General features: G+C 40.8%; 2 protein-coding genes across 3 annotated transcripts in view; one reads left to right on the plus strand and one right to left on the minus strand.

The window, feature by feature from the left end:
* Positions 1-905: 905 nt before the first annotated feature.
* On the plus strand, positions 906-3720 carry csf3a (colony stimulating factor 3 (granulocyte) a). The gene is made up of 4 exons (XM_044102536.1): positions 906-1183; positions 2227-2334; positions 2466-2606; positions 2701-3720. Exons 1-4 carry the CDS (start codon positions 1028-1030, stop codon positions 2893-2895), a joined length of 600 nt encoding a protein of 199 aa, XP_043958471.1. The 5' UTR covers positions 906-1027; the 3' UTR covers positions 2896-3720.
* A 329-nt stretch (positions 3721-4049) lies between these two features.
* med24 (mediator complex subunit 24) overlaps positions 4050-13776 on the minus strand; it is a 76638-nt gene continuing 66911 nt past the window's right edge. For both annotated transcript variants that reach the window (XM_044102530.1, XM_044102529.1), the window contains exons 17-26: positions 12155-12333; positions 11936-12035; positions 11438-11613; positions 11068-11332; positions 10523-10704; positions 10348-10441; positions 10133-10232; positions 8663-8743; positions 6201-6349; positions 4050-4419 (exon numbers count right to left, since the gene is read on the minus strand). In XM_044102530.1, the coding sequence (XP_043958465.1) occupies positions 4303-4419; positions 6201-6349; positions 8663-8743; positions 10133-10232; positions 10348-10441; positions 10523-10704; positions 11068-11332; positions 11438-11613; positions 11936-12035; positions 12155-12333 (1443 nt within the window). In that variant the 3' untranslated portion in view covers positions 4050-4302. The remainder of the gene's footprint in view (positions 4420-6200; positions 6350-8662; positions 8744-10132; positions 10233-10347; positions 10442-10522; positions 10705-11067; positions 11333-11437; positions 11614-11935; positions 12036-12154; positions 12334-13776) is intronic.

Raw genomic sequence — 13776 nt, forward strand, 5'->3', positions numbered from 1 at the left:
TCATTACAAAACAAGTTGAGTTTGAGATTTTTTTTTTTTTTTTTTTGTTCAGAGATGCTTCGTTGTCTCAGAAGATTGTCACAAAGCATTCTCTTAATTTTAGTTTAGAAAAAGAAAATAATAGTATAAAATGAATTAAAACAAAATCCAGGCGAAGATTATAGATTTTTACTGGCAAATAAATTGCTATTTTGTCCATGAAGCAAATAAATGAATTCCCATTAAATGTAAGAAAAAAGAAGAAGAGGAAGACAAACTAGTGCACCAGTGAATACTTTATTGGTTCCGGTTCTGCCCTAACTTTCAGATTTACATCAGTTATACATGTTCTAATCCTATCAATATATGGGCTATCATTTCAGAAGAAAAGAAAAACAGTCATTTGTAAGTTTCAACGGAATTTGTGTCATGGATTGTGAGATAAGATGATGATGATGAGGATGATGATGCTGCTGCTGATGATGGTGGAAACCCCCCCTCTGGGTGTCTCTATAAATATGTCAATAAGGGTAGAGTAAATCAGTAATAGTGCTCACTTTCAGGTCAATACTTGTGAAACCTGACCCAGCTGAGGCCATGCATGTCCTGATTGGTGAGTAGTGAGGAGATCGTTGCAAAACTGCTGCTTCTCCTCCTTCGCTGCTCAACTCTGGAGAGAGCTCCCACACAGACAGCTCTGACCCGGGCACTGGGGCGGGAGGGATCAGCTCCGGCTGGTACCGGACCGTTTAATCTTAACAAATAGAAACACTCCTTCACATGGGCTCAGATGTAGTTATTTTTTGCCTCGGGTTTCATGTTGCAGAGAGTCTTGTAAAACTCTTGTAGCCTCTTGTGTTTATTGGGGGAGAGAGGAGGTGTGAGTAGGGTGGGGTTGGATGGGGAGGGGGAGGGGGGGGGGTCGAGCTCAGTTCTGCAGGACACAGGAGCTGACAGAGACGGGCTTTGTTCTGTCTATAAAGACGGTTGTTCTGCGTCTTCTTCTTAACTATTCGGCCGTTTCCTCCCCGCAGTCTTCGCCTGCTTAATGGCCTCCGCCGCCCGCAGCGCGCCTCTGCCGGAGAGCGGCAGCGCACTTGTTGAGGATCCGCAGTTCCAGGAGATCCTGCAGAGGAGCCGCAGCTTGACGCAAAAAATCCTGGACTCCATAGCCGACACGCACAGCTCCTGCGTTCACACAGAGGTGAGGCGCAGCAACCTGGCCGAGGAAACGTTTTTGCGTTTCGGCTGGATATATGCGGGCAATCCTGCGGCGTCATTGTAAGGAACAAGACAAAACAATGAATTGCGCTCTGAGCTGAAGGGTTCAGACAGGAGAAATGAGGCTCTGTTGTTCGGTCCGTCTGAAATGTGTTTATTGTTTTCTGGGCTGCAGACGGAACCATCCTGAAACTTAAAATGCACTATTTAGAAGCGCGATTGATATTTCAGTGCCTGTCACTTTCTCTCAGAGATTACAAGAATAAATCCACAAGAAGGCTTATTTTCTGTTTTCTCTTTATATGCTGGCTCTTTTAAAACAACTTTTCTTTTTTTTTTTTTTTTTTACAAATTAGCACAAAAGTACCGTACTTTGCTAGAGGCAACCGAAAGTCGCACAGGGCCCAGAGCAGAATATAATTTGGGGGGCCCAAAGCCCTTCATCACATTAATATATATTTTTATAAATTCAGGAACGTGTTTAATAAATAAATAAAAAAGCCATAAACGTTGTTTTAAACCATGACTCCAGTACAGACACATGGGGCATAAATTGTTCAAATTAACAATGAATGAATTATGACTCTTAGATTTCTGACTTTAAACAATCTGAGACTATTGAAGTCTCAGATTGCAGTTCAGAAAGCATCAGAGAGAAATTTGATGTTGGCGAATTTGTCAGAAAATCCAAAGTTTTGCGACCTTTATTTGTTGTGAAGCTATGTTTATTCTACATTAAAGCTTTATGCTTTGATATCAAATAAGAAAAAAAAAACATTAAATATAGGTAAAAATAAAATTTAACACTAGTACTTTGCATGATACTTGAAATAAGTATAAGTACAGTTTATCTTACAAAATAGGTAAACAGTACTTTGAAGTTATTGCAAATAATTATTTTTTCATAATTGTGAAAATATTGTAGCTGTTTGAGTTTGTATGTGGCTTCATGCTGAATCAAAATAACTTGCACAGAGAACCTAAGCCTATCTATTTAACATTCTCCATCTACATATAATTTCACAGACCCTAAAGTTGGATTCTTCAGACATCGGTAGGTTTTCAACCATGGCCACCAACATTGGGATCCCCCCGGCTCCTGTGCTCAGCAATGTTTCAGAAAATTTCACTCTGGTAAGCGTCTTCCGTTCGTAGAAAATCTTTTTTTTTTTTTTTATGGAATCATAAATATATATATACATATATTTATTAAAGGGGGACAAAAACAAAGACATACTCAGGTTTCTCCCCTCGTTCTGTATTAGGAAACCAGTTTGAGAGTGATGCATGATGGGCTGCAGCTGCACCAAGGGTTACTGAGCTCCATCGCCCCTCGACTAGCAGAGAAAGACAAAGTGGTTGCATTGATGTCTGATGTCAGAGATCTAAAAATCCAGATTACTAAGGTATATTTATTTTTGAAGTCTGTACTGCAGCTATAAAAAAAACCGCTTCGTATCACATCTCGCAATCACAACAGCTTCCTGATACTTTTCACAGATGAAGAAAATGAACCAATCGCACACTGCAGCGCCCCCCACGTCTGGCTCGGTGGAACTGCGCCTCCCGGGGGAATTTGAGGTCCAGGTGGCGGCTCACCTGACCCTGGTCCAGCTGAAGACGTTCAGCCGGGACGTGGCGCGTTGCCTCAGGAGTCTGGACCACAGCACCGCCGCCGCCGACAACCAGAGATGACCAAAGATCGTTGTGTTCTTCTTTCGGCCTGAGCTGAAAACCTACGTTGCCGGTTTTTGTTATATTTATTGATCTGCTAGCAGATAATTTATTTGTTAAATCTATTTTTATTTATATATTTATTTCTTGAGACAGATTGTATTTATTTAGGAAATCTATTTTTTTGAAAAACCTTTGCATATGTCATATGCAAAGGTCATATGCAGATATATGACCAGCTATTAACACTCATATTAGTGAGTTGTGGGAACATATGAAAGCAACAGTATGTAACCTTTTTTAAAAAATGTTTTCTACATATTTGTTAAAATTATCATTATGTATAAAACATATAATCTGAAAAAAAAACAAATCAGAGCGAGGAGAGTCTTAGTGCTGTCAATCATTCTCGTGCTCAGCTCCTCCTGCTTGCACTTTGCTGCTCTTCACCTGACAACATAGATACCATGAATGCTAATGCTATTTAGCATAGGCACTGATGATGGCGGATTAACAGTTTTTCTATAACAGTAAGAATTTAAGCCCCACCTCCTGGTTCTGATTGGCTGATTTTGACCCAGAGCGATGCAATATTAGCACTAGGAGGAGATGGAGGACCTCAATTTTTTCAGATTATTTGTCTCATAAGATAATATCACACAACATTTTGACAGTTTTAAGAAATATGGAAAAACACATTTTTGCAAAAGTTACACACTGCATTTTTAAAGACGGTTATAGATGGTGTAACATTTAAAAAGAAACTATTTTTGTATTGCTATTTAAAATCTAATATGTTATTTTCCTACGACCCAAAACAAAAATAAAACTTGTTTCTCTTGAAAATACAACTGTTCCGTTTTCGTACTGATGGTGCAGTGAAACTTGCTGACACACTTGCTGCCTCGCTGGTGAATTTGTTTCCGAAATTTCAGCAAAGGACACAGAAGTGCAACTAAAAGAGAAACGGCGGCTGCGGCGTCACGTCAGACAGAGTTCCTGCAGGTGTGTCGCCAGTGGCAGATGACCAACTGTCACCAGGAGGATGTCATCAGCATGTCATGTGAAAAAACTCAAGAGTGTCATCATTCTGAGTAAGACACAAAGTGATCACAAGAACAGGCGAAATTGTTTAAACAAATGTGATCTGGTCAAAAATAAAAACGACACAGAAGTAAATAACTGGCAAAAGCAAACTATTTTTATTCAAAAACATATTTAGAAAGTCAAAGATGTATGAAAAAAGACCAAAAAGATACTGTGGGTAAAGAAAAAAAAAAAGGGAAGTCTAATACTCCAGTCGGTTCGTTCAGGGTTAGGTTTTGTTTCAACCCTTCGTCCTTCATCTTCGCTTCCAGAACATGTTAGATTGGTCTGGCGGGTGAGAACAGGGCTGGAGGAACTGGAAACTGGGCGAGTTTAGAGAGTTTAGAGAGCAGAGATGGCTTTGGCAGCCACTCTCCTTCCCAGCGGCAGATTCAGGTCAGTGATGGCCAGGACCACTCTGGGCTTGGCCAGCGCCGGCAGCTTCACCAGCTCTGACACCTGAACACACACAAAAACACACTCTCACTTTACACACACCGCTGGGTGAAACTGTTTGTGCTCTATCAACGTCTACGTTTTTTCTTTTACACAAAGAGGTTCGGCCAACTGGCACCAACCCCACTCATGACCTGCTATATTAAAATTGGTATTAAAATAAAGAAAATAATTATGTCTGGGAAAAGATAAATGAATATTTCAGTATCAATACCACACAAACTTCAGCCTGCATAAAATGGGACCCTTTCAAGGCATGTTTGAGGGGTTACATAATCAGTTACAGCGGGTCAAAATCTAAAGAACAACGCAAGAGCAGACAACAATTAGAATCCAAGATTAAATTACTAGAACCAGATTAAATCAATCATTCTATGAACAAGGAGAAAAACAGGGGAAATTCTTGGCATGGCAAATAAAACAACTGGAAGTGCAAAAAAACATAACCTCTCTTATTAATAATGAAGGGGAAACTTTACAAAAATGTCTGTATGATTCTCAAGACACCTCCAATATACAGGAACACAACTCATTTCTAAATAAGTTAGTTATTCCCTCGATAGATGAAGGTTATAGAGAACAATTGGAAGCTGAAATTACAGAAGCAGAGCTGGGTAAGGTTATTGACTGTATGAAGGCAGGGAGGAAAGCTGGGCCTGATGGGTTCCCTATAGACTTTTATTAAAAAATTTAAGAAACAATTAATAAGTCCTAACTTAAAGTCTAAGGGTGTTTCTACACCTGATAGTTTGGTAGATTGGGAACCAAAACTGCAACATTTGCTCCATTTTCAGGTGCCGTGGTTCTCTTTTACGCTGTGCCTAATGAACCTAAACACTTGTAAAAAACTCTTCCCCTCCTCACCTGTGGAGGCACTGCAGCAAGAACCACTGAAGGAAGCAACCCAAAAACCTTTAAAGACGGCGTGGCTGCATCTTCCTTTTTTCACAAAATGTAAAACACAAATGAAGTGGCGTCAGATTTTAGCGGGTGGAGGATTTCTCTTTAGCAAAAGACCTCGAGCCATTTCTCTGATGCCAGATGTATTTACCCAGAATGCCCTGCACTACTGTCCACTTCCTGCATTTCAGATCCAAAAAAAAAAAAAGTCAGTGATTGGCCAGAAAACTGCAATCTGTGCATCCGTAGCTACAAGGTTCAACAGGTTTGAGAGTTTCCTAAACTCCGAATGCGTTTGCATCACTCCAGCTGTCATCTGTGCTGCTCGAAACATTTTTCTCTGATTGTTCACCTTTACCTGCGACAGACTGGCGACCTGTCCAGGGTGAACCCCACCTCTCGCCCGGAACGCAGCTGGAGATTGGCACCAGCAACCCTCCCAACCCCATTTAGGGAAGAAGGGTGTAAAGAAATTGGATGGATGGATGTTCACTTTTACCCTGTTTCTGCCAAGCTACCAGTTCAAAAATAACATTTTACAGAAAAAGATGAGTCAGCACAATTTTATTACAGCAGCAATGAGTCGGTGTTCGCGTAAATACACCCTTAACTGACCTGAGGGCAAATATCTTAAGAGCGTCTATTTTTGAGTTCTTAAACTATCTTACTGGTTTATATTCAGCTTGTGCAAACTCCTCACAGCACCCTTGACTGGTAATCTTTAGATTCTGTCCGATAAGGTGCTCGCTTTTTCCCGCAAGAACTACATTTAAAGGGAGGGATTCCAAACCTTTTTTCAGTAAAGCCTGACGCAACACTGACTCCTGCTCCTTCCAACCCCTCTTTTTCTTTTTGTTGTTTTCGCCTCCCAGCTCTTAACTCACCATGGTGAAAGGCATGAACTGCAGAATGCTCCCACGGCTTCCCTGCTCCAAGCACTCGACGCACTCCTCAAGAAAACTCTGCACAAACTGCGTGTGAGGCCCCGCCATCTTGGAGCCCAAGATGGAGGAGAACAGGAGGAAGAGGTTGGCTGAGGGGCAGAAAACAGAACGTTTGTTTTTAGTTAGCAGAGCTGGCACACAGGTCCTACAGAAATATCTCAATTTCAACCAATACTCATTTTCATCGAACAGTTGGTTAATGCTTCAAATGAAAGTGAAAATGCTATCTCATTTTAGCAGACATTTAGAACGCAATGAAAGTTGCACAAACTAAAGTTGCAATGTGAGAGTTGAGCAGCTTCCTGTCTCACTCAGCCAGTTTTTGTTTTGCTTTTTTCACTTCATAGCCAAACATCCCTGCTTTATCTACAAAAATCATGTAAAGAGAATTAAAAATTGTATATTCACAATAAGGTTAATTGAATTTCAGTGTAAAAACAAAACAATCCAAACATTAAATTGTGTTTCTACAGTGAACTAAACCTTTTCATAGTAGGCCTGATGACAGAAGATATTCATGTTTCCAACCACATATCTTATCTTCAGTTTGGAAATGATTACTACGTGTTTTTTGTTTGGTTTTGTATTTTTTACCACGATTGAGGTGTTCGATAAGAGGAAACTGTTTTCTGTGGCATGTCAGCGGTTCAGCCGGGTTGCGGCGCACCGATGCTAATCTGTCATAGAACATCCTGCATTAGAAACCGTTTATAGGAAACTTAAAAACAAGATCTTAATTAAATGTCTTACACCAGTCCAGATGTCTAATAATTTCTATAAAACAGAATTATGTTGGTAGAGTGGTATCCTTCATCTCTATATGTGTTTTTTTCCCCTAAAACCTAAACTAACAAACAAGTAAATAAAACAAGTTATATTAAACTAAAGTTACAATTTGTGAATAAACAGGCTATTTAACTACATATAAATCATAAATCAGAACTTCTCCTCACACATGTGTTGTATAGAGAGGTAACTTAAATCAGCAGGAAAGATGATCCTGTAATATGAAGCAAATTTATGTCTTGAATAGTAAAATAAACTGAACAAAGATCCAGTTAGAAAGCCGTAATTTGGTGTTTAACTGATACAGTGTAAGATATATTGCAGTTCAACTGTAGTTTGACTTTATTCGCATAAATACTTTTATTCAATACTATATCTCTAGAAAAGTCTGTGGAAAAAAAATGCCAAGATATAAAAATGTCAGCAGTAAAAGGTGAGAACTGAAACGAGCACAGAAGTAAAAAAAAAAACAAACCGTTTTGATTCCAATCAGACGAGCAGCGACTTTTCTTAAAACTATTGTCTACTACTCATCTTAAATACTCATAACTGCACTCATGCTTTAATAGCTGTGGGCGATGTGACGACCTTAGACTGTGAACAACGCGCTGACAAGCAAAACATGAAGAACTGTTTCCATTTGAACTAACGTCATATTGCGTTATCCCTGCACTGTGGACAGGAAGAAACATGTCCGCCAGTCAACTAGACGATAATTTTATTTTATATTTATTAATACATAAATTACTTAAAATATCACACTTTTATAAAATATTATATATTTTTTTTACAAATAATATTTTTAATATTAAATACAAATATGACCATAAGCAATATGGTTACATTTGTATTTGATAATATTTAACACCTTGGATAGAGCAGCTTGTCCACAAATTAGCAATTTCCCATTGGGGCCCAATATACTTTATGGTAAAGTATGTTCCTCAAAGTAATATACTTGGCTGAGGAAGTATATTAGCAAAATATATTAGTAATATACTTTACTCAAAGTATGTTACTTTGAGTAAAGTATACACTTGTTTTCCATTTGGAAATTGATCCTCAATTTCAGATTTGGGGCTCAATAAAGTATATTTTGTTCTATTTTAGAGATCAATACAGGGAATATAAAAATAAAAAATAAAATAAAATTTAAAAAAATCGCATATTAGTGGTTTCCTTGGTCAACCAACATTTCTGCTTCCTCTCTGAAAGTGAAGGATGAATGCAGCAGCATTCCTCTTTCAGCCAGCTGACAAGGCAAGAGCGAAAATGTTTGAAGTTTTGGAACTTTGGTATTCCCCTGGTATTGGCAACCAACTTGATGACATCAGAATGTTTACTAATAATGCTGATTCATTATCCCCATAAAGAAATTGGAGTCAAAATTCAAAATGGGAACTGGATCTTTTACTATAATTGGAAGTCAATGTGAACAAACAGGTGCATTTCTACAGAAATGTGTGGCCGGTCAGCTCAGCTTGTTGGTTTATTTTAAGACACATTTTCTTCCATTTCATTTAAATCGTACAATTATCATTTCAGAACTACTAATAAATGCAGGATATTAGGATTTAAGTTTTTATTTCACTATAGGTGACGGAGAACAGGCTCACCCAGGACTCTATTGAGAGGGTCCCTCATGTTGACGGTGTGCAGCTGAGAGGGAGACAGGGAGCTGCTCATGGACCGGTCTCCTGTGAGAGATGACAAAACAGCTGATGAAGTCACAAGCTTTATTTATTTATTTATTTATAGTGCCTCTAGGAAACAGCAAAACTCCAGAAACATAAAAGAAAAAAAAAGAACCACAATGATCAGGGTTCTTTACACAAGATTATTTTGGACTGAAGATTCAAGAGTTCCACTTTCGCTTCTACTGCTGCTAAAATCCCCGAAAAACTCCTGTTTTTCGGGGGGGAGGAGGGGTTTATGTTGGCATGTTTCAATTCGGCAAATTGATTTTCATCATTTCAATATGCATCATTTTATGGTTAAAGGAAACGCAGCTAGAGACATTTAACATGCCAAAACCACACCAGCCAACAGACCATCAACCAACATGAAAACCAAACACTTCCAACCCGAATCAAAAACACCAGTTGACAGTGAAGGCAACACGCTGCCTTCACTGTCAACCAGCAACACGCAGCAGAACAACAAGCCTCATCACAGGACCCCGGATCCAAACTGTCCGACAGGAACAAACATGTCCACCAGTCGCCTTGACGATAAGAATGAGAACATTTAACCCGCACCTACCAGAGTACACAGTAAATGCTGGATGTTAATGGTTTCCTAATGTGCTGGAGACTGATGGGGTTTATTCTGGCACAACCTGTTGATTTAGGAACATTTGAGTTTGTTGGGTCAAACTTTTACGCACTTTTCTGTGCTTACTGGGTGAATTGTGAGCAACACTTCACATCTAACGGGTTCAAAAGCCTGTCAGATGGGGGTTTTGGGGAGGCTGCTGATGTTTGGGATCTTTTGAAGAAGAAAGGACTGAATACAAACAAGGCATTAAACAAACCCATCATCCTCACGTGATGCGTGTTTGTTTTGGGGTTTTTTTTCTTTCTTTCTAAATGAACTCTTGTATGACGTCGGTTGGGAAATGAAATCCCAGTTTTAGTTTTGAAAACACTGCAAAATAAGTTGTGAATTTCTTGTCCAAAGTCATGCAACGGCTTGTCTGGGATTTTCTCTGTAGCTGCAACTCAAAAGGAAAAAAAGAAAAAGTTTATTCCCAAAGGCTCACAGTCTAAAAGCTCATTACAACAGTCATGTGGTTGGGAATAAGTTCGTACAACACAGTGCAGCTTCAGCTCTTTGTTAAAATCTCACTGCTGTTGCTTAACGCAGGTATTTTATTTTTTTTAAACAAAAACGTCTCAGGAGACGGCCTAGTACAAGTCAGAGTTTGCCGACAGGTGAGTCATTGTTCGGATGATTACTAGAGAGATGGGCTGTGTGCCAAAGCCAAGCTCATCCGTTTTTGGTTTTGAATGGAGCTCGCAGGATGACAGCTGTTGCTAGCCTGATCTCAGAAAGTCAAATTCAAACGTTCGGGTCAGTAAACGGACCTGGGCTGGAGAGAGCGACGGGCTCGTCCTCGTTGGAGCTGAGGAGCCGCATGAGTTTAGACGGCTGAGTGTCGTCCAATGGGAAGAGACTGTTGTAGTCCTGTGTTCCCAAAAACACAGAAAGAGAACCAGATCTGTGTTAGAAAAAAAAAAAAGAAAAAAAAAAAAGAGCGATAACGACGGCAGCTCGTGTGAAACCTGACTGGACGTTTTACCTCGATATCTTCTCTCTGCCTTTTCCGCTGACGAGCCGAGAAGGGGCCTTTGTGGTGCGAGGAGTAAGAGCTAAGAGCGCACCACACTGACAGCCTGGGGTTAAAGGTCAAGAACAGTTACAAGAAATAGCGGAACCTCCGTCACAAAGAGCACGATTCATAAATCCCGTCTTACTTGGCCAAGGCCTTTCCCGGAGGGTCTGCCAGGTTGTGCCAGTGGGCAGAGTCGGTCAGGAGGTTGGGCAGGATGGTTCCCAGCAGAGTCAGTGTGATCTGCTGCATGTCCAGGCAGAAGATGCTGTACAGCAACTCTACGACCCGGGTGGCCCATTCCTGCCTTGTTTCCTTCAGTAGTTCCTGAAACAAGACCCCAGCAGCAGTTATGGTCAGCAGCGAGTAAAAAAAAAATCCAGCATGAAAAAGATCAGAACTAACAATGGAGACGTCATCGGCTCCAAAGCTGTTTTGCTGTGACTTCATGTCACAGACCAACACCAACGAGCAGAAACGCTAACGGTGAAGTGGAAAGAAAATGATGGGTGGTTTGTCTTTGATTGGTTTTTTACACACAAAAAAAAAAGTATGTCATGGGTTCTAAACTACTTTATTGATCCCAAAAGGGAAATTACATCCCGCAGTGTGAATAAACTCAGCAGCTCCTTCCAAGGACAACGTGTGTTATGACGACGATTGGAGGCACCGTAACAACAGTCGTGTTACCTTGATGAGGTTGTTAGTAAACCAGAAGACCCCTCCCATGTTGAGGAGACTCTCAAACAGGTGCAGAGCCCGACTGTCCACCCAGCCTTTGCGCAGCACCACCTGGAACTGCTTGCTGAGGGAATGGTGGATGGGTTCCTTGGGAGGCAGCAGGTTGCGGTACGCGATCGGCTCTTGGCCTTCTATGGGCGAACGCAGCATGGCGCCCGTTTGTTGGAAGACGTCGGCGCACATGTGCTCCATGATGGAGCTCATTATGACCACGCTAAACGCAGTATGAGAGAGGACGAAGAAGGCAAGACTTAGCCGTCTACCCACAGACGATTGCGGGTAACAGTAGTGAGAAGAGACGCGCCGTGTGTTTTTGTACCGTTCGTTGTAGAACTGCATCGTGTTCTCCGCGTACAGGGGAGTCACAAGCTGTCGGATCATAGTCTGAGGCTTCTCTCTCTCGTCCCGTCCCAACATCCGGACGTGCGCCACCAGCCACGCCACCGCACAGATGGCCATGCTGCACACTTTCCCCTTGATGTTGTCAGTGATCTTCTACACTCAATGCAAAAAAATAAAAAAATAAAAAAAAGGAAGGAAGACAACTGGTAAGAATTGTGCTCATCAAAAACAGATGAGCAAAGTGACATCTGTCCACACTAAATGAAACAGGAAGGAAAGGAGAAGTGAGTTAAAATGTGACGTCCTGTGGTGTTACAAGAGTGGAAGTGTCGTTTAAGGCGAAATATCGTGATGAGTCAAAAAGGATAAAGGCGTCTGATGTGATTCGCAATCATTATGGAAATTTCAAAACAATCTATTCCAGCAAAGCAAAAGATAAAAATAGAAAGACGACGACAGTGAGGAGAGGACCGACCTGCACCGCCTCCACGGAAAGAACTCCGTTCTCCCACGCGTTGAGAACTTCCAAAATGGCCGCCGGAGTGCTGAGGCAGATTTCATGCCACTTCACCTGACTTTTACAACAGGTCAAATTAATAGTAAAAACATATAAAAAATAATAAAAACACATGTCATCTAGAAGCATTCGCAACATATCTTCCTCACAAAATACACTCATTCGGATGCAACGTACACTAGTTTCATTTCTGAGGAGTTGTTCAGCAGGGTCACCAGGCTCTCCACTTTACCCGGCTCGGGTCTGAAGCATGGGTGGTCTGGATTCAGAGTCTTGCCCTCCTCAGGCATGCACGTCTGCAGCCATGTTTCAAAAAAGGGCGTCTCCACTGACGGACTGGGGTCAGACAAGATCACCTACAATATGGGAAATATGGACATCAGCAAGTTATCAAGTCTCTGCTGAAATCAAGTAACTCTGCGTGGAAACCAGTAAAGAGTAACAGTGGTTAGGTCATTGAATGCTTTTTTTTTTTTTTTTTTGAGGACATAGTGTGGTCTTATTTTAAAACACATAATTAACGCAGCTACTTTAACTCTAGAGGTTCTTTAAAGTCTGAGATGAGCATAGCAGGGGTTCGAACCCGGCAACCCACAGGTAACCTTCAGGTCACTGGTGATCCAGGGTTTGTTATTAGGGAATCATCTCACTGCTCTTGTTGTTGAATGGTTGTTGTCCACACAGAAGTTTATAAAGTCAGTCACCATGATGTCATGGTGGCAGGTGGCTGCCACAGAGCAACCCAGTTGGTGGCCTCAAAATAAGCCTGCAGGGCTTCTTCAGCTTCCTCAGACCACCTCCTCACAGATCTCTTCTTTAGAGGTTGAATGTGGAGAAGGAGTTTATAATCGGAGCAGAGATAGATGAGACCGCAATCGGATTTGCCCAAAGGAGGCCTTGCTTTGGAGATGTATGACTCTTTGACATTTGCATAGAACAAACCCAACATTTTTGCTTTCTCTGGTAACGCAGCTAACAAATGTGTTGAAATGTTGGAAATGTAGCAGAGGGCGAGGTGTGATTAAAATCCCAAATATCGCCACAAACACATCTGTAGCTTAGCACCAATGGAAACGAGGACATCACATGCATTGTGAAGAGCAAAAGATTGTGCAATGGCCGATGGTGGGATGTAAATAGTTGCGAAAATAACACCGGTGAACGCTTTGTAATACGGACAGAGACCTAATGATAACAGTTCACAATAGCATGTCCAGGATTACAACATATGCTGTTCACATGAACTGCTAATCCACTGCCACTGCTTCTGCCCACTCCTCTTTCATATAGTCAGAAAGCCCAGCAGAGACACGGGGCTTCATATTTTCATTCTGTCCTTTCACAAGGAGCTTTGCTGTTTTGTCAAATAAATGGCTAAAATCTGCTCCCTAACATCACTACTGAAGCCTACACTAGAAAGTCATGCTCTCAACAAAAAATTTTACATTTTTGTTGAATGCTTTCTGAGTGAAAGTAGTGCCATCTGGTGGACAAACCTTAAAATAAATATGTACATAGAAAGTATTCCAAAAATGAAACATTTTTACTCCTTGCTAAGATAAATGTCTGAACACAAATGTCATTTTAAATAGTTCTCAAAGGGACTATTCCTGCTCCATTTGAAACAACTGTGTTACTTTTTGTAAAATTTCAAGTAAATTCCTTTATTATTCTAACGTCTTAAAAGAGCTGTGTTCTGGCAGACCTGAGCTTCTGTCATTCATTACAGAAAAAAAAAATGACTTGGATGTATATAAAAAGAAAAAGGCCAAAATGTCTCCTGGATCTTGTGAGCTTAC

The sequence above is a fragment of the Gambusia affinis genome, linkage group LG20 (genome assembly GCF_019740435.1).
Source record: "Gambusia affinis linkage group LG20, SWU_Gaff_1.0, whole genome shotgun sequence".
Lineage (NCBI taxonomy): Eukaryota > Metazoa > Chordata > Actinopteri > Cyprinodontiformes > Poeciliidae > Gambusia > Gambusia affinis.